This window comes from Symphalangus syndactylus, chromosome 3 (genome assembly GCF_028878055.3).
Source record: "Symphalangus syndactylus isolate Jambi chromosome 3, NHGRI_mSymSyn1-v2.1_pri, whole genome shotgun sequence".
In the NCBI taxonomy this organism is placed as follows: Eukaryota; Metazoa; Chordata; class Mammalia; order Primates; family Hylobatidae; genus Symphalangus; species Symphalangus syndactylus.
In genome coordinates, this window is record NC_072425.2 from 47393723 (window position 1) to 47418383 (window position 24661).

Below are 24661 nucleotides of genomic sequence, written 5' to 3' on the forward strand. Positions count from 1 at the left end.
GGTTTTTCTTGATATTACAATAAAAATGTTCATCAATAGGGAAGTATTGATTAAATAGAATTTTTGCATCCATTAAAAACAAGTAGGAAAACCATAAAACCACCCAGAAAGTCATTAGAAAACAATACTAGATGAAGAAAAGCAGAATGCAATATTATACCTGTACTAAGATTACAGCTTTAGAAATATACTCATGCTTGAAACCAGAGACAGAAGGAGTAGAGAAAAGAGAAACAGCAGATATAATGATAGAGCACGACTGTAAGAGATCATTAAAATTATTTCCATTATGGTTGCAATATTATTAGCACAAAAAAAAACCCAACATACCTAAACTCAAGAGGCCAATGATTCAGTACTTGCTAAGTACCCAGGACAAAATGACAATATTGCATTGTTGTAGCATGAGCTCAGATTCCACAGAAATTACCTGCAAGTTGAGCTGTGACTGCTTGGAAGGGCAGCTTTCGGAACATGTCCACTAGGGGCTGTACTTTTCTTATGTTGACTAATTCGTGTTTGCCATAATCCAGCTCATACACAGATACCAGTCCATTGGTCAGGATTCCTTTTAAAAGCACCCTGTGCCACCTAGATGTACATTAGATTAAAAAGGAAGAGAAAACACATAAACTCAGTACCTGCTTTAAGGGCCAGAAATATTTTATGATAAAAAGAAAAATTAATGCAAATTATGTTTATCAAAATTTAAAACTATATTGTCTAAAAAGTTTTAAAAGCATTTCCTGCTCCTTTTTCCAAAGCTTACTATTCTCTGCTTTGCCACTGTCTTATTTGATAGAATTTGCTCATTCAAGAGACTTTTATAGGCCTCATGGAGTTAGTGAAGGAAAGACATATAGACTGTCAACCATCACTAAGTAGAAGAAACTAACGCCATGGAGGATGACCAGGACAAAGCCAGGGGATCCCTTCACTGAAGGAGGGTGGACAGAAGATGGCCACATGTTTGGATATGGTACATGCTTGGACGATGGAAAGAGAGAGGCAAGCAGGACGAGCTGGGGATGAAGAAATGCTTGAGAAGAAAAGCACAGAGGACTGGAGAGGGCATAGTGTTTTGGAGCAGAGCAAACCTTCCAGTATAGTTAGAGAGTGGAATGTGTGGAAGAATGGAAGAGAAGTCAGACTAGAAGGCAGGCTGGGGACAGATCAAATAAGTTTTGGACAAAAAAAGTTTGCAATTTTAATTATGAGAAGGACATTAAAAAAAGAACAAAACACAAGATTCAACCCACCACCTAAAATAAAGAACCTGGAAAAGGTAGAGGAGTATGAGGGAAGTGGAGTAGGGCTTCAGATCTGGAGCTCAAGGCACCAGAAGGAAATCCACAGGAATCTACTTATCCCTGCTGAAGCTACATCAACATCATTAAAATGAGAAAAACCCAGACTTCAAGGTTAATATATGAAAAATAATTTTAAAGTCCTATAGTCTCAAATACATGATTAAAAAGTATTACTACATGAAGGAAATGAAGACTGTTCATAACAGCTAAAAGAAAGTGTCTATGGAGGTGGTCTCTGCTGCTAAATGGTGTAAATTGGCCTCTAGTTCAGGTGGCATGGTCAGTCATTCTCTGGAACAGGTTTGCCAGCCGGAAGCCAGAAGCCCACCAGAACAGCAAGCCCTGTACCACAACACACTGCTGGACTGGGGCTGGCTGGAATGGACTGTTTCTGCAGCCTATAAACACCTAGTATAGGAAACCCACGCAGCTGCTATAGGATGAACTACAGAGAAACCCCGAAACAAAAAGGTCAGCTTTCAACACTGTAACTGGGGGCTTCTGAGGGAACTCCAGAAACTTTCAGACAGGCTCAAAGTGCAGCAAGCAATACTCCATGAGTCCCAGAGACAATTGGGACACAGAAAGGATACATGGTATGTACATGAGTTTTGGGGGCCAAATAGACCTGAATTAGAGTCCCATCTGGGCCATTTTCTAGTTGTGTCGCCTGGGCTCTTTAAGCTCTGAGCCTCGATCATCTCATGTTTAATATTTAATGTAAATTCACTTACAGAAATAATACATGGAAAGTGCCTGGGACATTACTTGGCTAATAATAGGCACTTGGCAAATGGTAGTTATCATCATTATTATTAAAATGAAGACAAGCTACTATAAATAAGAACTTCAGATCAAATTGAAGAGAAATTTTCACATGTGGAAACACTTTCGGTATAGGTTGCTAATTTGTGTAAGCAAAAAGGAGGTAAAAACACTTGGTTTCCACCAATAGCATCATCTTAAAATTGTGCAGGGCAAATTGGCAGTGGTCTGTGTTTTTAGTCTATAAATAAGTGGTATAGAGCAGTGAAGAGAGAGTCCCAGAAAACTGATGTGTTGTATTTCTATTTAGGTTTCAACTTTGAAAACTAACAGCTTAAGTGAAGACTTCAGTTTTGACTAGATTACTAAAGTTCAGTACTGGCATCACCTGGAATTTGTTAACAACAGATTCTGGAGCTCCACCTGCAGAGATTCTGATTCAGAATGCCTGGGGTAAGGAAGAAGAATCTGCATTTTTAATAGGTTTTCCAAGTTGTTCTTATACTGAGATAGATTTGGAAACCGCTGTAATAAAAATATGTATCTAAAATTTCTAAGTCTTAACTTACCATAGTTGGGAACAAAGTTTAGTAAATAGTCCTGAGTCTTAAGAAAGACAGAAGCTCTAAACATTTTATACTGATTCAGTTCATGAAGTTTTAAAAAAAATCAGATTATCTGTTTTTATATACAAAACATCCCTTGATTATCTGGGGCAAATAAAGTCCAAGAGTCCTGGGGCAGAACGGTTCAAAGCCACGGAGGGCAGAGTGGGGAGTGTGAGGGCTCATACTATAGGTCTCCAGTTGATGTGTTCTCCTTCCTACCCAACCCCTTTCCTCCAAGGAGGATCTCCTCACCTTTAATCATCATTAATCTGCCCCCCCCCAGAAAATGATGAACATTAGTTTGGTTTTTAACTGTGATTGAATTATCTTACAAAGAGCTCTGATTGAGGCAAACCTACACAAACTGAATTAAACCTATTTATGCTTGTGGTTTTAAATAACATGACAGTAGAAATGGTTTTTTAGAGAAGAAAAGCTTATGACATACAAGTTGTATGTTTTTCAAAATGAGAGCTTTTATACGCTTCACATTTGAGAGTTAAAAGTTAGTTTTTTTCTCCCATGAAAATGACAAAACTTTATACATGCCTATGTTTGCTATCTTAAAGAATTAAAACATTTCATATAAAAAATAAGCAGTTTGACCTTTTAAACTGAGTTTTGGGGTGTGTGTGTGTGTGTGTGTGTGTGTGTTGGGGAGGGGTGACTGTTCTTTGTGTTCAGCATCAACAAATAAGCTTGTTCATTTCTCCTAAGCAAACTGGCAAAGGAACAGGATGGGCATTGTGCCATTTCCCAGGGCTTCATGGCGTGAGTGGAGAGTGGACAGTGGGGTGTCTGGGCTTCACTTGGATGAAACCAGCACATCCTGCAGGGCTTTGGGGAGGAGGGTGTGGACCCAAATGTGAAAATATTAGAAAAAACACTGAAGTGCTAAAGAAATGTAAGAGAAAGTATGTTCTCACAGCCCCAAGGCAAAAGAGTAGTGAAATAAGCATTGTTGCTCCTTATGAAAGATGGCACAGATGCCAGGATGCAGCTGACAACATAAAGCAAGAGTCTTGCCATCTTCCAACAAATGACTTTTCTTCTAGGAATCTATCCCGTAAATAAATAATCACAAATGCAAAGATTTACATTCACTATTATTTATAATAGTGAAAAATACAGGAGAGAAAACCTTACATAACAAAATAGAATGGTTAGTAAATTATGATTTCATTGGGAGAAAGGAATTCTGTATATCATGATTAAAATAGCCATTATAAAGGTTCCTGAAGAAATTTTATCACATGGAAAAATGTTCATGACATAATGTTAGGTGAAAAAAGCAGGTACAAAATTATATATACTAATAATATACCAACTATATAAATATGCACATATAAAATTAGAGGAAATACATAAGTAGTTTAACAAGTATTATGTGTGGGTGGTTGATTTTAATTTCTTGTGCTTTTTTTATATTTTAAAAATTTTCCATAATATTTTTACTTTTAAAATAAAAAATCATTAAATGAAAAAAATCTGGTTATTTTCTGAATAAAAATATTTTTCTAATAGAAGAATAGAAAAAACATTTAAACATTCATTTTAGTTATATAATTGGGTTTTAACAGAAATATGGCCAACAGATTTTTTGATAAATGACATCATTTTAAATACTAGAAAATCGCAAAAATTACTGGGTTTGTTTCACATTCAAAATTCCCATTAGTACAGTTCAAAGTCCCCCTGCCAAGATTAAGACTCTGGCATCATTTTACACATTTTTCTTAGGAGTAGAATAAAATGCTTTGTCCAAGGACCTACTTATTTTCCACTTTTGCAGCATACACTTGGTCTTTCTCCACTGCTATGTGGCGCTCTTCAGACACGCTGTAATATAGAATCATCTCTTCCATCAGAACTTCCAACTTATGTATCTCCTGCCAAGGCTGGATGACGAAGTAGCCTGGGTGACAGGCCACAGGCACATACACATCCATGTGTTCCCCTGGCTTTGATAAGTGGACAGGAGGTGGCAGTTCCTCTGTGGAGAAGGAGCTCGTATGGTCCACCATGGACTTTTTGATGACATCTGTGAGGTTCTTTCTGAAATTCTCTCCAGTGTTGCCCGACACGGGCATGTTGCCATTTTTGCTGTTGGGAGAGCCAGCTCCACTGGATATGGCACTCAAAAACACATCCTTCTGATGCTTCCACAAGTCTGCATTTGTAATCTGGTGATTAATACTGCAATGAGGATCAGGGAAGTTCTTAGGGGTAAATAAATAAACATGTGCAATCCCTCTGGTTTCATCTACTTTTGCAACCTTTGGAAAACACAAAAAAACAATATAAGAAATACAAGTTCACATTAAATTTTGAGAGGCAGTTATAGTAACCTTAATTATTAAAACACAGTATTTTGCCAAAACCCTTGCTAAAATCCATTTTATTTAAGGAAAGATAAATTATCACAGCTTGGCAATGAATGGGCTCTGAAGTCAAAATAGTCTAGGAAACAGTGCAGGCTTATGGAAATAAAAAATTTACTAATCTTTAAAAAGTCTGAGAAAACTTTATAACTTGCTATATAGGTCATCATCATTGAGAGAAAGGATTCTATATATCAGGATTAAAATAGTTTACATTAATGACATTTCAAAACAAAGTAGAAATGACAAGTATGATGAACCCTGATATACTCATCACCCAGCATCAATAATAAAAAACAATCACAATGATGGCAAAATGATTTATGAGCGTTCTGCTTAAGGCTGGTGTGTCCTCAAGACTGGGAAGGGAAGGAAAATGTTCTGACATCCACCATGTCTGTAAGCACCCCTCTTTCAAATTCCTTGTCTGGTCCTAGTATATGTCCTCACCCCTTTCCCCATCTCCAATTACATGGGAGGAGAGGGACCTGGGGAGAAAAAGAGGAAGCAAGCTCCACAGAACGGGTCAAAATTAGTTTACACTTTTTGTGCAGGAGACCTTCTGACTACCTAACCATCTTTGCTCTTTCAGCCAGAGGGGTGTTTGTATGGAAATATCATACATTAATAATTGGGACTGTACTGCTGTGTGTCCCAAGGAGTTAGGTGACTGACTGTTGGCTATTCTCATCAGCAACTCTGGTTTATCTTAGGAATGATAAAGATAAGATAGTTCCAGCCATATTTATCTTTTGCCAAATAGGGCTAGAAATGAAAGGCAGGAACACAGGCCTGAAGAGAGGGAGATAACAGCAAGGCAACCCATCTACAGTAATTTACTTAAAATTTTTTTTTCCAACAAGATGCCTCTATTACATTCATCCTCTGAAGTACTAATTAAGTACTGACTGTGAATTCATTTTGATATTTATAATACAGAAGTACAGTTTTAAAAATTAACAAAAAGTATTTTTATTAAGTAACCATCCAATATTCTGGCTTTAGGAGCTTAAAGAGTAGCTGAGAAAACAGTATTATCATGTGACAATTGAAGAATATGGAATAGTATATAATTAAGCATGTAATTGTACACTACAAACCGCAGAGGAATACAAGGACAGAAAAATCACTGCTAGCTAGAATAATTTAGAGGTCTTCATGAAGATATTTTTCAAGGACATTTCATTTTAAATGTTTATATAAAACAGTCATACAATTTCCATCAGTTAACAGAGAAAAATTATCTTCTTAAATTTGTATTATTAGATATATGAGCAATGTTTTTGATTTAAAGATGCAAAAGTACAGAAAAAGAAACAATAGCTAGTGAAATAAGTACAGCAGATTAAATAAACTTTAGGAAAAAGAGGCTAAGAACCACAATTATAAACAAATGATTTGTTTATAATCTATTCTACATTGTGAATAAAAAAGAAATAGAAGACTTATTTAAATGATCTTTAGAAACATTTATCAAGCGATCTGTGGTCCCTCTGTTGGGGACTTAATCCCTTATCATGAAGCAAAATAGAAGTGGAGAACCATCTCTTCTACATTAATAATGGGAAAAATTATAAGAAGGATTTAAAAATAATACTGGAGATATAGGATAACTTCTTAAATAAGAATTAAACCATAAAATATCTTACAGCTACACATGTAGCCAATTTCCTGAATATAAAAAATGTGTTGGATGTGGAAGCATCCATTTTACAGTGAGATAAAATTCCTTCACAAAAACTAAATGAGCCCTGACAGCTGCCAGCTCCCTTTCTAAATGTATCAGGCCCAACAAGATAACTAACCTTAATGCTACAGTCCGAGCAATTCAAAACAGAATCTCTTAACCAAAGCACTGCATCTGGTGTCCACATGCCAATAGATTGTGGAAGATCTGCTAAACAGCACTTAATGGCCTGAAAAGAAAATATGATGGAAAAGTGAACACACCATGTTAAAATACCTAGTTATGAGTAATGTTAATATTATTTTCCTACAAATCAAATGTTACCAAGATAGACAGCAAGCAACAACAGCTAATAATGACAATCACAGTTCCTGGTTTGAGCATCTGCTATGTTCCCAACTCTATTTATATAACTACTATTGTCTTTACTCCTTTAAGAGCCAGGGCTTACCCCCAGCATTCCATACACTTCCCACCGTACAATACTTCTGCATGATAGGTGTTGCAGCCCCATTTCACAGATGGGGAAATGGACTCAGAAAGACTGGGTAAGATACCAAAGTTGCAAAGACAGGGTTGGGACTTTTATCAAGGTCTACCCTCTAGCTCAACTTAAAAAAAAAAAAAAAATTGTCATTTGGAGGAAATCTGACTCCTGTTGCTTCATTCAGCATTTCCTGAGTACCTCGTGGGTACCAGGCACATTTGTTTGCCTTTTGAAGGAGGTTGTAATGAGAATTAAGGAGGGTGAGAAAAACTGAAATCCACAGGTCCCTAAAAGCTTCATTTTCCCCAGTGCTTTTTAGCTCCTACCACCACTATACAACCATCTGTAGAATGGCTACAACAGAGGCTAAAAAGTGAACTCAGGGATTTCCTTCAGCTTCAAGCAAACCCTCGAATCAATGGAAGCAATTTTGTGAAGGGGATGAAACCTAGTTCCAGGATTCCTTTTTCTCTCTGAGCCCCTTCCTGTCTTCCTGCCTTCCTCCCTCAGGAGCTCTAAGCCTCTTGCTCTGCTGGCTGGATGTGGTACCTTTCTTGTTGGAGAGGAGGTCACTTAGAGCAGACAGCACACTTGAATATCTGCAGGGGCTGGGCAGGCAGCGAGGGAGTAGGGCAGACCCGATGGGGCCAGCAGAGGAGAAGGCCCCAAGCTCCTAAGGAGCCCTGCCCCACAAGAAGAGTGCTCAGTAGAGTCAGATTTTCCAATTTGTCAAGAGAGAAGCCAGAAGTAGGAATTTTTGTGTGAAATTTTCTAATTTTAAAATCCTGGCAACCAATTCACATTTTTAAAATACTGTAAGAGCCAAGAGCCAAAACTCAGTATTTAAGGGTTGGCTTTGGCTGACAGTCCATCGGTTTGGTACTCTGATTTAGACTCTTGGAGAGATGTTGTGAGCCAGAGGCTTGGGCTAGCTGGCTTTTAAAGTTCTCCCAACCAACAGTCTTCACATTTGTCAAATAATAAACCTAGATAAGATTATGAAAAAAAAATTTTAGTGATTGTTAATGCCGTAGCATACAGGTGGTACTGTTGTGGACTTTGAGACAATCACAGTGGTGGGACAGATTCCCAACTGCCCTTCAGCCCAGGGGATCTTTTCTAGGTAAGGCTGGCCCTGCATGGCTGTCCCAACAAGAGGTATTATTAAGTCAGAGTAGCACTTAAAGGCCCATCAATTTCCAGAATCATGGCTGAACAATGGACAGTAAAAATGATTTTGAAAAAAGCTTCTCTGTAATAGTCATGGCTAGAAAAAGCAATGGTGATGGCAGGGAGAGATATGTCAAAAGCCATGCTACAACAAAAGCCAAAATTGACAAATGGGATCTAATTAAACTAAAGAGCTTCTGCACAGCAAAAGAAACTACCATCAGAGTGAACAGGCAACCTACAAAATGGGAGAAAATTTTCGCAACCTACTCATCTGACAAAGGGCTAATATCCAGAATCTACAATGAACTCAAACAAATTTACAAGAAAAAAACAAACAACCCCATCAAAAAGTGGGCAAAGAATATGAACAGACACTTCTCAAAAGAAGACATTTATGCAGCCAAAAAACACGTGAAAAAATGCTCATCATCGCTGGCCATCAGAGAAATGCAAATCAAAACCACAATGAGATACCATTTCACACCAGTTAGAATGGCCATCATTAAAAAGTCAGGAAACAACAGGTGCTGGAGAGGATGTGGAGAAATAGGAACACTTTTATACTGTTGGTGGACTGTAAACTAGTTCAACCACTGTGGAAGTCAGTGTGGTGATTCCTCAGGGATCTAGAACTAGAAATACCATTTGACCCAGCCATCCCATTACTGGGTATATACCCAAAGGATTATAAATCATGCTGCTATAAAGACACATGCACACGTATGTTTATTGTGGCACTATTCACAATAGCAAAGACTTGGAACCAACCCAAATGTCCAACAACAATAGACTGGATTAAGAAAATGTGGCACATATACACCATGGGATACTATGCAGTCATAAAAAATGATGAGTTCATGTCCTTTGTAGGGACATGGATGAAAGTGGATAGGACAAAAAACCAAACACTGCATGTTCTCACTCACAGGTGGGAATTGAACAATGAGAACACATGGACACAGGAAAGGGAACATCACACTCTGGGGACTGTTGTGGGGTGGGGGGAGGGGGGAGGGGGGAGGGATAGCATTAGGAGATATACCTGATGTTAAATGACGAGTTAATGAGTGCAGCACACCAACATGGCACATGTATACATATGTAACAAACCTACACATTGTGCACATGTACCCTAAAACTTAAAGTATAATAATAATAAAATTAAAAAAAAATTTTTACAGGTAATTAAAAAAAAAGCCATGCTAATTATGGACAATGTTTTATTCACTGAGTTTGATGGCAGAAGATGTCTTCTTGAAAATGTTAGTAAATGGGCATCTTGAAGTTGTAGAATACTGCATTGTTTTATTTTTTAAAATATATTAATTTCTGCACAAAGTCCTCTATTTCTCCTAAAGGTAGTGAGTAGTTCTAAACAATTCAAAATATTCAAAATCCTTATCATCTGAACATTCACGAATAAAGAAAGGATAGGCTGAAGTTAATCTTTTAATTAAAATGTATGGTGGGGAAGTCACCGAGAAAATGATTATGTCTAAACAGATTTCCAAAGAAAATGGTTACCTAATTAAAAACTCTAAAAATAAACATTTATACACAATATTCTGGAACTGTATATAAGTCAGTACTGGCATCTAATTATCAAAATGGAACCTGTAACTGGACAACACAGCTTAATGACTGGATGCTCTTGAAAACAAATATTTCTCAAACAACAGTCTGTAAATATGACTGGCCTTCTTGTCTAAGTCAGTCATGTTTTACTTCTGAAAACCAGTAGACAACCACATTTGGACAATTTCCAATTTTCTTAAAAATTAATGAGATCAAAACTGAGAAGGCATCTTACAATAAGATTATGAACACATCAAAATCTGTTCCAGCAAATCTCCCAGGCTGGTAACACAGTACCTGAGGTGGTATTGCAATCATTCCTTGTAGAAACCGAGGTGGAATTTCCCTGAGCTCTGACACTTTTACAGATGTCACAGTGCCAGAGTCCAGGAACTGAACATCAAGAGCCCGGCTGCTGTGAACATTTGTAATCTGAAATGAGATAAGTGTTGGCTCATTTATTAGCATATTCAAAAGACCAAAATGCTTCTGTGCAATTACATTTTGTACAATCCTGAATTGCATATTAAAAGCAACAGACTATCAATGTTAAAATTTTCCCTTAATTTAAAATGTATTTATTTACTAAATATTATTATTATTATTTTGAGACGGAGTCTTGTTCTGTCACCCAGGCTGGAGTGCAGTGGTGCAATCTCGGCTTGCTGCAACCTCCACCTCCCAGGTTCAAGCGATTCTCCTGCCTCAGCCTCCCAAGTAGCTGGGATTACAGGTGCCCACCACCACAACCAGCTAATTTTCTTGTATTTTTTAGTAGAGATGGGGTTTCACCATGTTGGCCAGGCTGGTCTCAAATTCTTGACCTCAAAAGATCCACCCACGTTGGCCTCCCAAAGTGCTGGGATTACAGGTGTGAGCCACCGTGCCAAGCCTACTAAATATTGTTTTAGAGTAGAATTGCTTTCAACATCTAGTTAATCAGTAATAATCAGCAAACTGATCATAAACAGTAAAATAAGTATAGTAATATTTATTATTTCTCCAATTCTAGGATGTGACTTATTATAAAATGATTTGATACATTATTATATATTGCTGATTATAAGATACAGTCTGTTCTCCAAAATATTAAAATATAAGGGAAAAACTATTGTTTTGGGGTCAAAACAATAATTACCTTTGCAATTATTTGTATAACTATCAAGAATAAATACATGATTAAACATAGGATCTGCTTTTCACTAATTATTTTTCCTTCCCTGACTTTCCATACATCACTAAGAGAATGAGTACTCAAACCTTTTATCTACCTTGAAGGTAGACAATATACAATTTGATAATAACAAAAATAATACTAGATATTTATCTAAAGTATTTGGACATACACCAAGAAGGCTTCTTTTTGCCAAAAATGCATAACCTAAATTTAAACATGAAGATACTCAAATTGTGAGATACTTTACAACATAATGCTATTCTTCAAAAAGTCAAGAATAGCAAAGAAAGGCTGAGTAACTGCCAGGCTGGAGTATACTAAGAAGACATGACAACTAAAGACAATGTGGGATCCAGATTGGATGCTGGAGCAGAAAAAGTACTTTGTGGGACAATTTGGGAAATGTATGTTCTGTGGATTAACTAACGGTTTTGTATTAATGTCAATTTCCTGGCTTTGATAATTATGCAATGGTTATATAGATGTTAACATTTGAGAAGGTAAAAGGCCAATGAGACCTCTTTGTGCTATTTTTGCAACTTGTAAAAAAGGAAAATTATTTCAAAATAAAAAGTTTAAAAAGTTAGTATGCATACATTTATATATTTTAAATTAAATCACACAGAACTTTAAGATCTGAAGAATGCCATGATCTTTTCAACGAGTCATGTTTTTGAAGTTTATACCTAGGCACATACCCCTTGGTCATATGACCCGAGATTTCAGCCTTCTGACATACATTCACATTAATAGCAATAATTACTTCAAAACTGCTACTCTCATTAAAGTAGACATGACCAAGTTTCATTTAAATAATGAAAAAAATCAGTTCAATTAAGTTATCAAAATGTTGCTGTGCAGCATTTAAAAAATTCAATAAAGCAACGATTCTTACCTTTTGGGGGTTGATTTGAGAATCTTACAAAATTATGCATACTTTTCCCCCAAAATATATAATACAAGCACACACACAATTTGCATACAATTCCAGAAGGGTTGAGGGACCCCCCCTGAAAGTTGAGATCCTTGAATCTAGGTTAAGAACCTCTGTATCAAAGAAAAAAAAGAAAAAAAAACAAGCCAATGTTTTTTTCTTAATTTTTTTTTTTTAGTTTTTTTTTTTTTTTTTTCTTTTTGGTTTTGTAGAGATGGTATCTTACTATTGTGACCAGGCTGGTCTCAAACTCTTGACATCAAATGATCCTCCCGCCTTGGCCTCCCAAAGTGCTGGGATTACAGGTGTGTGCCACCTCAAACTAGATGAAGAGAGGGAGGGAAAGCAACCACAAAAATCCAAAACCTGCCTTTTTAAAAACATATAGAAACGCAAGATAAACCATAACAAAACTCCTTTCAAGTTCATAACTGAGCTTCCAAGAAAATAAGACAATTGTTAGTGACTAGAAATAGAAGAGTATGTGAACATTAAAGCCAAAATTGTCCTGGGCAGGAGACATGGCCTTAGATCCACGCAGGAGGCAGGGAGGATCTGATACTGCCCTATGAAGCCACAGTTCTTAAAGGGATATACTCTCAATGGAAGGGCAACTTTGGAAAGCAATTAAGCAAGATATAGTAAAATTGAAGATATGCATTCCCAATACCTACAAACTCCATTCCTATGTATGTACCCTGGAAGACACAGACAGGAAGTTTCAAAAAATTAGGAACAATCTAAATATCCATCATCAGGAAGATGGAGTGATAACATTGGCATATTAATAGTGCTGAATCATACAGCAGTAAAAATAGATGAACTACAGCTGCACACATCAACATGAATGAATCTCACAAACATAATGAATGAAAAAGCATGACCAATACCTCTTACTACTTATATAAAGTTTGAAAATATTTATTCATTTAGTTACACTTATTCATTTACCTTTATATTATATACACATATTCACTAATATATTTCCACTATTTAAATATTAAAAATATATAGTAAAAGTGTGTATCTACAAGTACAAATACAGTAAGAATATAAACAAGTAAGAATGAGAAAAAACAAATGAAACTGGGGTGGAGGCAGAAGAAAGGGGATGTAAACTTTCTTCGACCATAACTTCAACCAGGAAACTTCAACCATACTGGTCATGTTTTATTTCATAAACTGGTGATGAGTCTGTGAGTATTTATTCAATTTTTTAAAAAACCTATGTGTATATTTGAAATATTTCGCAGTAAGTTAAGATTAAAAAGCCAAGTGACTGATTTTTACCTCTACTCGTAACCATTTTCCTTTGCAATGGAAGAGGCAGATTTTCCCACAGAAGGGTAATGAAACAAAGCACTCGGAGGTCATGTGCTACAAAACAGAAATGCATGATACTCTTATTACTCTTAGCAAAGAGCATATTGCTACACCATTACAAAAACAGATCGCTGTGGCACTGGCAGACTTAACCGACATGTAGTCAGACTTCCAGCAATGGATGCAGCAAACACACAGGGTTATAAAACTTGTCTTGTTACTCATACATTTGTTGACAGTAGTTTACTCTCCCTACATGCACATGGCTCATATATCAGCATTGTTAACATGTCTAAAAACATTAGCATAAGATCATTATGATTCACTTAGGCACCAGCTCCATCAGTTACACATGAAGAGAGGCGTTGAATCTGATAAAAAGGAGAGCAGCATGGATGAAAAGTGAGGAGGTTGTGAGAGCTGTCTGTAGGCCTATTCTTTTCATCTCTTCACATTTAGATGCAAAGATAACATTTTAATTCCAAAACAAAGAAATGTTATCAACACAAATATGTATGTCAGTGCCAGTTAAATACCAACAAATCACAGCTGTAAAGATGAAGTCTCCTCATCTTCCTCTTTTGAAGTTGGGGGTACCTGTCCATGGTCTCTTTCTGTTCAGGGTGTGTGTTTCTACTCTCCCCAAAGGCAATGTCTCACTTAGGTTACGAGCGCAGTAGGAAATATCGAGTCCTTTTCACCACCAAAGGTTATAAGGACAACATCCATACAAATGAGTCACTGGAGTCAGCCAAGCTGGGGGTTTCAGATTTTTCAAAGATAGACTTAAAATTAAACCTCTGTAACACAGAACAAGATAAAGCTATGGGAATGTCTCAATTCCAGACTGTACTTTGAATGCGGATTTAACCTGATTCAGCGCATATTTTGGCATACCTATTCTACATAAGACACTAGATTAGATACTGTAAGGGATGCAGAAAATTGGTAAGGCACAGGCTATGCCCTCAAGAAGCATACGCTCTAGAAAGGCAAATAAGTACCCAAATAGCTAAAATATAAACCTGAAAATGAATGCCCTGAGGTGCCTGATGTGCTTTGTGGGTGAGAGGGAAGAGTTCACTTCCAGGGACGAGGGGGTAAGGGCAGAAGTGGCAGTAGGGTTTAGTGATTTGGAAACCACAGCATATTCTGAAATATGACCATAATGTCCTAATGGAGGTAAGGAAACCATTTTAGAAACTTAAAGCACAATAAAACCTCTACAGAGCTTGATTCAGAAAAAAATAGTAGAATTAAAGGATAAGCTTATTAATACAATTTGAACTGCAGAACCACATTTATCAGGTGGCAGGTTCTCAGGGTCCACAAAGAGCTCAAGGAGTGATGGCTGAGAAGGAAGATGAAGGCAGAATTAAGGAGGAAAGTTTTATTATCCTCCTAAATTCCAAGGTTTCTCCTTGCCTGAGGCAGAAGAGTCAGCTGGCTCTAGCAGACAGTCACAGGCAGCTGCACTGTGGCATCACCAACTGCATGTTATAAATAACACATCTACCGATTGCTGAGCACTGACTACATGCCAGGCACAGTGTCCTCAGGACAATCCTATAGGGTACACACTACTGCTATCTTCGTTTTACATTGCAGAAACCAGTGTTGTGTTTTTCTTTTAAAGCTCTGAAGTCTGGAGCTCTTTACCTACTATTCTAGGGATTCCATTTCAGAATACTAAAAAATTGTTCATACAAAAAAAATTGTTCATACTTATGCAATTTAGTAAATTACTCTTGTTTGTAATTTTAGGGCTAATTTTAGAGGTAGAAGAGGTTCTGCTATACCTTGCAATGGAAGTAGTCCTCTATCTTATGTAGAAGGTCACTGAGCTTGTTCAGACCCTTACAAGGCACCTGGCAGTAGAGTGTCCCATCAGAGCAAATATTAGTTACTTTGACATTTGTGTACATGGCGTCAACCTATAACAGACAAAGGATACCTCGTGAATGCTTGAGAGCAGAATGCAGCTCTTACCTACCTAAAGGGTATCTACCTAAACATCCCATAACCAGTCTTTGCATTTTAAAATCTTTAAGTTAGAGTATACGTAAGATGAAATGCAATATATAGCTTAAATGTACAAAACTAATTTGGATTCTTTTTAAAAGAAATGTCTAATATCATTTATGCCAAGCACAAAATAGACATTGTGCATACATTCCCATACTCCATTGTCTGAAAGGCCAAGACTGTCTTTAATGTTGGTTTATTTTCTCCCCATTTATTTAGAAAAAGAATTACATAAACCATGTTTTGCAACATTAACAGAAGTGAAAATAAACTCTCACAAAATCAAATCCATCATCAGCCTACTTTCTTTTTTTTTTTTTTTTTTTTTTTTTTTTTTTTTTTTTTTTTTTTTGAGACGGAGTCTCGCTCTGTCGCCCAGGCTGGAGTGCAGTGGCGCAATCTCGGCTCACTGCAAGCTCCGCCTCCCGGGTTCACGCCATTCTCCTGCCTCAGCCTCTCCGAGTAGCTGGGACTACAGGCGCCCGCCACCACGCCCGGCTAATTTTTTGTATTTTTGGTAGAGACGGGGTTTCACCGTGGTCTCGATCTCCTGACCTCGTGATCCGCCCGCCTCGGCCTCCCAAAGTGCTGGGATTACAAGCGTGAGCCACCGCGCCCGGCCTATCAGCCTACTTTCTAATCTGTGTCCAGTGGCCACATGAATTTGAGTAATTTTAAAAAACCATAACCAAAATAAATATTCAATTTTACCCATTTTTAGTCAAACCATAATAAAGACATTCACAGTGGTTCTACTTATTAAAACAGAAGTTTTCCCACTGTTTCTATGAAATCTTTAAAATGACCATTTTTAACATCTCATCTTATTCTCCTGGGTAGATATTCTATAATTTATTTAAAGGCTTCCTTCTTTTGGGGCATTTATGTTCTTTACATTAAAAAAAAGTTAAAGCTAATAATCAACATCTTCGTGGACCCAATTTTCCCTTCTTTTGTATTATTTTTCCTTATTATCTTTACAAAATAATCTCATAAAATCAATAGATGCTCATTGCAGGAAATGGAAAATAAAAATTCCAGTTCCTAAGAAACAATTACTCTGAACATTTTGGTACTTTTTTCCCTTCTAGCCCCACTCCCTCCTTTTTTCCCCTCAATGTAAATGTAATCTGTCTCTATCAACTGTTAGCCTAAAATGTATAATATTCTGGTGATTTTTCTCTCATACAAAATGTGTAACAAGCAACAACAGTGATCACAGTGGTACCTGCAGGTGAACCTCTAGTGACTTGTCACATATAGCCTTCAAGCAGGTGGCATTGATATTGATATCATCTTCTCCTGAGGTATCATACAGAACAACAAGTGGAATGTCAGCTTTGTCAAGTATTTCCACTGCAAAGATCTTTCCACAAGTTAAAGATTCAACCACCTTCACTAGATCAGGGTCATCACTTAGGACTTCCAAGCCTGAAAAATATTGAATCTTTTAATTTCTACTTAATTAGAAAAATCATTTCAAGATGAATAGATGGATTGTGTCTGTTTTGACCATTATTAAAATTATAAGCCTACTGCAAAATTATTAAATTTTATATGAAAGCTTTGTTTTATAATCTTTATCTTACCTCTTAGGTTTTAAAAAAATATAATGTAAATGCCCTTTTGAATGATACACTAAGGCAGGCAATCTTAAAACAAGCAGAAAAATGGATAATCAATCAGAATTTCTACCTTGGGAAAAATAGTCTTCACTTTATACATGAACACATATTTAAAACCAAAAAACTAACACATATGAGAAGCCATCAATTATGTCTTCTAGTCATATGTTTGCAATGCACTTCCTACATATATACAATTATTTTTCTTATGAAATGAACACACATTTATTGGAAATTGAGACAACCACTATTGTTTCTTTTTTATTGACCCTTAGGATACCAAAGAACCTTCTGATTTATCAAAGAGAGATTAAGTAGTGTTTAACATAACACAGGTATTAGATGAATTTTGTTGTAGTCCAACTACTCCTTAAATTCTTAGAAAATTATAGTTCCACATAATATATATGACAATCCTAAGTTAATGTATTAAATGCATTAAAACTAGCTCATATTTCCCCCAATGGTACTATAATGCCTATTTCCATATTTTTCTACTTTAAATCCACAAGCTAAAATTCAGACTCCTCCTGAGTTTTTTCTTCTTGTTCTGTTCTCCAGACATATAACTTTGAACTTTTCTCAAACATTTAATTTCAACACCCTAAATCCTGTCCTATGCTCTTGATACATTCTTTCCAACACCAACTTCTAAAAGTTGTTAACAAGTTTTTAAAATTTCTTCAGGTTTATCTCACAGGTAAGAGTCAAACCCAGCTCCTGTGACATAAGAATTCATCCCACTGGGAAGAAGGCATTTCTTCAGAGTACTAATTTTCATGAAATAATTATGATCATTTTCTGCATTTGGCTCAAGTCCCCCCAGCATGGTGCATATTTCAATGCCTTTCCTTATCACGAACATGACCAATGTGTCATCTGTCCTTTAAGTTTATCCCTACATGGCACTCTCACATAGGTGGATTCCTCTGTTTCCTTTAGGAGGAAGGAAAAGAACAATGATACATCTACTATGCCAGAAACTGCATGTGACCTGTGATCAAACTCATGCTTGGGTGCGTGAGGGTGTGTCAGTCACACCCTCATAGCATCACCACAGTCCATCTCAGTGGGAAAGGGGCTGAGAGTCAACTCATAACATGCTGAACAACATATTGAAACTGATCAAATGTCATGAAACAGGGCCTCTATCAATTACTAGGGCAGTCAGAACAAGACTTTAAGATGGCTAATTGACATTTTTATAAGAAATTATAATACGTTTTTATATATAACATAAAATATAAAAACATAACATTTTTATAATGGTATCTTATAAAGAACACATTAGACATGAATTTAAACCTTTCAAGAAGTAACACATTATAACACGAGATACTTAGTTCATTTTAGGATTCAACCATCCAAATGTACAGTGGTAATAACCTATTGAAATGCAAGAGTTTTTTAAAAAGTTCCTCTTACCTGCAAGCTTACATTTTGTAGCTTGAAATGAGAGTGAACAAAACTTCGGGTTTAATTTGTATGCTTTGCTTTTTTCAACATTTTCACTAAAACCATAGTCAACATAGCATACCTAACGATTAAAAAAACAGAATGTTTAGTTCTTTATCCTCTCTTTAAAAAATTCATTTGATACACTTAATTGGCTCAATCTTATTCCATAATCAGCAAGTTGAGTGGCACAGTGGCACCTGGAAAAAGCTGGGGAGGTGTCCCTGACTTACCACAGAAGAGAAAGGCTGGAGCTGAGACCAAGGAAACCAGGGGTCCTGGTTCCAGGCCCCAGTCTTCTACCTCACCCTACCCCTTCAATGGGAAGAACAGGACTGCTCAGCCCTGCCACCTTGCTGTTGCCAGTCTCTCAGCAGCCTATCTACCTGGTTCTGCCAACTCTGCTCTCCTCCCCTTTGGTACTTTCATTAATATCATAATGCCTGCATCAGCTTATTCTTTTTTGAGTTACACATTTCCACTCATTCCCTGGACAGCAGTATTTGTTTCTATGGCAGGCATCATCCTTGCGGTATTTATCAGATTCTAAATCCCCAAAGCAGCATTTGTGATGGCTATTCTCAGCTACTGTGCTTCCAGGGACCAAGATGCTTCATCAATGACAACAATGGTATCACTGCTGAACAACATGGAATTCTAAACTGAAAAACAGGTGTACCTATTTTTTTCAAGGGTGTGAAGCTGGGTTAGGCCTTCTTTCAGCTCAGCAAAAGGCCCTAAGTCTGCTGAACAGAGGTCTGTGTTTGCAGAAACCTGCACAACTTTTCCTCACCATTAGCACAGATTGTTAAGAGCCTGGATATTATTTTTAAGAATATTTATAGAATCTTCAGTTTAAAAGGTTTATATAACCACAAAGCCTTTTTTTGAGAAAAATAAAAATCTAGAAACATTAAGCTATGGTTTAGAATAACTAAGAATCTAAGGGAAAATGTTGAAAACCTAATATGCATCTCTAATTAAAGGAGATGATGGTTATTAAAAGACACAAAGCAAACACAACAATAACAAAAACCAGGGCAAAGTCTTGGCCTTAATACCAAGTAACATGAGGTAGGTTCCTTTCACTGCCTCCCTGAAAATAAAGTCCACAGGCCAGCTTCTTAGTACCTAGATTATGGTACTAAACACACGAAACAAAAACCCTCCCCAGCAGAGAATCTAAGGGAAAAAGGCAGAAGACACCACTAACTCCTTTCCTTGGCCATGTGATAAGTGGGCCTGTGGGGCCTGTCTACCTTGTATCAGAAAGATCATCTCTTAGAATCCACATCTGACTCAACACAGACTTAGGCCTAGATTGCTAGTAGGGCTGCATGTCAGGCAGCTGGCCATTTAAGTGCACAAATCTATTTCTCCAATCCTAAATTAGCACCTGCTTTTACTTCTCATAGGCCTCAGGAGTCAGGCAGCTCTCAGTTCTTTTAACAGCTATCACCACCTACAACTTAGATTCTGTTCTTCCCAGGCCCAAAATGGAGGTAACGTGGTCTGACAATAGGACATAGCATGTGAAATCATGACTCCTGGGAAATTCAGAATGTATTCTTAGCACAAGAACAGATTAAAGAATAACTGCTCCAAAGCCTCAAAAGAAAGTGTTTCTGAACTGTTTGTAACTTCTTTTCTTGTTTTTAATCATACATGTTTGTATGGCAACTGCAGTGTATAAAACACTTGTCCATGCATTGTCCAGTGTGACTCTCACCACACTCTGCTCTGTGTCCTTTGCTCTGTGAGGGTTCAGTAGTCTCTCTCTCTAATGTCCTAGGATCAGGGCCAGTAGTCACATAATCCTGGCATAAGGCCCCAGTCCATTCTTGGTTCTCTGGCACCATCAAGTGGCCAAAGGTCTCCCAGCACTACCTATCACCCAGCAGACTCCCCTGGGATGTGGGCCTGGGTCAGGCCAAACTGGCACCAGCCCTCAGCGGGTGACTGCATCTCCTGTTTCTCCTACTCACCAAGGATCTGACAGGGAAAGCAAGGAAGGAATCAGTACTTACCACCAGACAAAGTTCAATTCAAGCGAAGCAAGACTGGTGCTAAGTAGCTGGGGTTTCTCCAAATAAAGGGAGAAACCGTCTCTGTCAGCTTCGTGGTGATGTGGGGAACAAGTTCAGGCCTGGATTGCTGCAGTCACCACTGTCCCAAGAGCTTGCTACTGCACAAGATACCGAGCTACCTTTTTTATTCTTCACATCCAGCCCATAATTCTCAGCAGCAATGACGAGGCTGGTCACTCCCTTCTTCATGAGACGCTTTCTTTTTCTGGCTTCTGTGACACCACTCTCTTGGTTTTTCTTCTTGGGCCATCTTTACAGGCTTCTCTGCTCCCCTAATGCCTCCATGTAAATACTGAAGGGTTTCAGGACCTGGTCCCAGGCCCCTCCTCCTCTCTACGTGTATTCTCTCTCTAGGGGATCTCATCTTGTCCTGTGATTTCAATAGCACCCATATGCTGATGCCTCCCAACCTGACACATCTCCAGTCCTAACTGCTCCCTGAGCTCCAAATTCATCCATGTGACATTTGATAGCTATTCTCAAACCTAGCAGGTCCTATGAAATTCTCAATTGTTCTCCACAATGGTTTTCCTCTCTGACTTCCCAATTTCAACAAATAGCACCAATATCTAGTCAACTGCTCAAGCCCCAAATCCAGTAGCTTATCTTCAATCTTCTCTTTTGCTTACCATCCACTTCTAACAGGTCAGTGTCCTGTCAGTTCTACCTCCAAATATATCCTGAATCTCTTCCACTACCTCCATCTTCACTAATCCAGGTTACAAGGTAGCTGGCTATTACAACAGCCACCTAACCAGTATTACTTTCCTTCTGTGCCCTATTATAATACACTCCATTCCCCCACAACAGTCCCAGAATGATTTCTGAAGCATCTAAATGAGATCACATCACTCTGCCTATCTCTTGCTTCAGAGTTATTTTCTATCATAGTTATTTCCTTTATTGGTTATTTCCTTCATTGTACTAAAATTGTTTTGTGTGTTTATTGTATGCTTGTCATCTCTCTTTTCTCACTAGAATGTAAGCTTCATGAGAACAAGGACTTGTATGTTTTGTTCTTGGCTCCAGGAAAAAGTGAAAAAGTGTATCAGGCAGATACAACATGATGAGAGTGTCTGAATTTACAGATACGCAATCAGGGAAGTTAAATAACTTTCCTAAGGCCACACAGCTAGAAATGGCAGAGCTGAGACTCAGTTCTATCTGACACAAGAGCTTGAATTCCCAAAGTAGAAGGAGGGAGGGAGGAAAGAAAGTGACTGCCCTATAGACTTCAGACTGGGAGATATCCTTTTGGAATATCTGCATTATTTATTGTAAATATTGTTACACTGTTAATGTGTCACTAAGATTTACGTATGATTCTTCTCTTCATAAGAAATCTCTGTGCCTTAAAATAGCTTAGCTTTTGTTGAACTTCCTAAGGGCCGGGGAGTGAAATGGCCAGGAAATAGAAGTTTATCTAGGAACATTTAGGGATAGTTATCTCCTATCAACTAGAGACCCAGAGGAATGGAGGGACTTGACCAAAGGCACACACCCAAATACAGGCAGACTCAGGACTAGTGCCCAAGCCCTGTGTTCTCCTTTGGTCCAGTGATCATCGTGGTCCTTAGCTTCTTCCAGGTTTCAAACTTTATCCAAGTATAATTTACACTGAATAAAAGATACCTGTTTACAATACAGTTTGATGGGCTTTGATCAATGTATACATCCATATAATCATCACCATAATCAACATATAGACCATTTACACCACTCCAAAAAGTCTCCTCTTGCCCTGTGCAATTAGCCCCCCTCCACCTCCTGTCCCAGGCAACCACTGATCTGATTTCTATCACTGCAGATGAATTTTACCTGCTCTTAGACATCATTTACATGAAATCATACAACATTACTCTCTTGTGCCTGGCTTCTTTTGCTCAGCACAAAATCTGTGAGGTTTGTCCATGAAACTATTTATATCAGTAGTTAATTCCTTTGTATTGTTAACAGTATTCCACTACATGAATAAACTATAATTTGTTTTTATGATTCACCTGTTGGTGAACATTTGGGCTGTGTCCAGTTTGGGGCTATTAATAATAATGCTGCAACACACATGTATGTACAAGAAACCCTGTGGGCCTTAGAGGTCATATGGCAAGTGTTCATAAGAAACTGGCAAACTATTTTCCAACTTTCAGATTTTTAAAGTCAGTCAAATTACTTAAAATTTGTGCCTCTGTAGATTCAGCTAGGGAATTTCCTAAATGCCTCTGCAAACGGGAAAGGGTGGCTGGGTGGTTGGGTGAGCTTACTTCTGGAGAGGGTCAGGGCCTCTCCTATTGAGCAACCTGCTAAGAAACAGCAGTATCCCTTTCTGACCTCCTAACTCCCACTTGTAGTGGGGGTTCAGTGGCCAGTAACTGATGGACTTAAGCCTGCATTCAGGGACTGGTCATCTGCACTCAATGACACATATAGGATTACCAGCTGGCGGCTGATAGTGGCACATGGAATAAGGTTTTGTATTATGGAACAGAGGCTGCAGAAATAGAAACATATTTCCCTGCTTGCAAAATCTAGAGAAAACCAAAAGATCTTAGATACATTCCCCTCACAGTCCAAGAGCGCTCTGTATAAATACAAGGGACTATAGAAGTGGGGAACTAGGGTCACCCTTCTGCACAGTGTCCTTCCCATCATGAAGGACAGAAATGAACCCAAGTCTTAAAGCGCATTGCCCTTTAGGGAAGGGAGACATCTTAACAATCGAGAAAGAAAAGACTTTCTCTCCCTCCAAATTCTCTATCAAGTAGCAGGCCCATTATTCAAAGGATAAATTCCAAATAGACACACAGCTTCCACCAAGATAGAAAGAAGTAACACATTAAAAATACACTAGTACAACTGACCACACAGCACACGGAGCTAATACCTAATTTCTCTGCATGTTATTTGGGTGTTCCAAGGCCCTGAGACACTACTGCCCTCAGGGAAACTGTGCTTCTTGGTCTCTGCATTGACGATATGAAAAGGCAAAGGGCAGAGGCTGATATCCACGAATGTAGCCAAGCCCAGAAGAGTCTGCTGATGGAAGCGAGTGGCAAACAGGCCCACTGGCCTTTTCAAGAGGGTGGAGAGGGCTACGCTGGGAGCAGCTGTGGAGAAGGACCTGTGTCTTGGCTACAGAAGAGGGGGAAGAATAATTGTCTCCTTTGGTCTGTATGGCTTCCCTCACTCCGAAGTACTGACCTTGATAAGAATCCCACAGAGTTCTGGTCAGTATTCATTATACATCCCCTGGGAATAGGAAGTGTCTTTCCCTGATTGGATAATGTGTTATGAATACTCCCATGGGGAATTTATTTTTTTAACGAAAACTCTTGAGATAATATAACTACCACGAATTTAAAGGCTGACAGGGATAACCTTTTACAGATATTATCTTTTCAACTTCCATTGAAAACTACCTTTAGTTATAGGATACGACATTTAAATTTGAAAAATGTAAAAAATATTTACATTTGGAAAATAATAATGTATTTGTATCCATAATGCTATGACAAAGTAAACAGTGCTTGCCTTTATTTTGTTCTCTTCTGTTGAGATGACCTGTGCCCGTAACCAGGCGTCCTCCTCAGCATTTACGGCCAGCAACTGCCCAACATTCACGGCCTGGACTGGTGTGACCTTAGGATTCTTACTGTAATATTCCTTCATCTCATCTTCCATTAATTCCTGAGCAGCAGAATAGTCTTTGCCCACATACCTGAATCAGTCAAAAGAAGAGAATGCAAATGAAGTAACCTAGAAGAAGAAAAGCAATAGGAATTCGTTTTTGTCCTTCTTTTTTCTTTGCTGCCATCTTTGGTTCCAGCCTCGGACTTGCTTGTATCAACAGGGAGGACAAGGTGTATTCAGTGAAATACTTATCTCTTGAAAAAGAAGATAAGGGGGCTGGGCACGGTGGCTCACACCTGTAATTCCAGCACTTTGGGAGGCCGAGGCAGGCGGATCACAAGGTCAGGAGTTTGAGACCAGCCTGGCCAATATGGTGAAATCTCATCTCTACTAAAAATACAAAAATTAGCTGGGTGTGGGGG

The 24661-nt window shown here is 38.0% G+C and overlaps 1 protein-coding gene across 3 annotated transcripts in view; it reads right to left on the minus strand.

Moving 5' to 3' along the window:
* Window positions 1-24661, minus strand: part of TDRD7 (tudor domain containing 7) — an 87229-nt gene that overhangs the window by 8450 nt on the left and 54118 nt on the right. For 2 of the 3 annotated variants that reach the window (XM_055271744.2, XM_055271747.2), the window contains 9 exons: window positions 24141-24327; window positions 18496-18607; window positions 16674-16876; window positions 15220-15354; window positions 13388-13474; window positions 10284-10418; window positions 6870-6980; window positions 4457-4959; window positions 431-591 (listed from right to left, as the gene is read on the minus strand). In XM_055271744.2, coding sequence (XP_055127719.1) covers window positions 431-591; window positions 4457-4959; window positions 6870-6980; window positions 10284-10418; window positions 13388-13474; window positions 15220-15354; window positions 16674-16876; window positions 18496-18607; window positions 24141-24327 — 1634 coding nt within the window. The remainder of the gene's footprint in view (window positions 1-430; window positions 592-4456; window positions 4960-6869; window positions 6981-10283; window positions 10419-13387; window positions 13475-15219; window positions 15355-16673; window positions 16877-18495; window positions 18608-24140; window positions 24328-24661) is intronic. The other variant, XM_055271745.2, reaches the window with a different exon arrangement.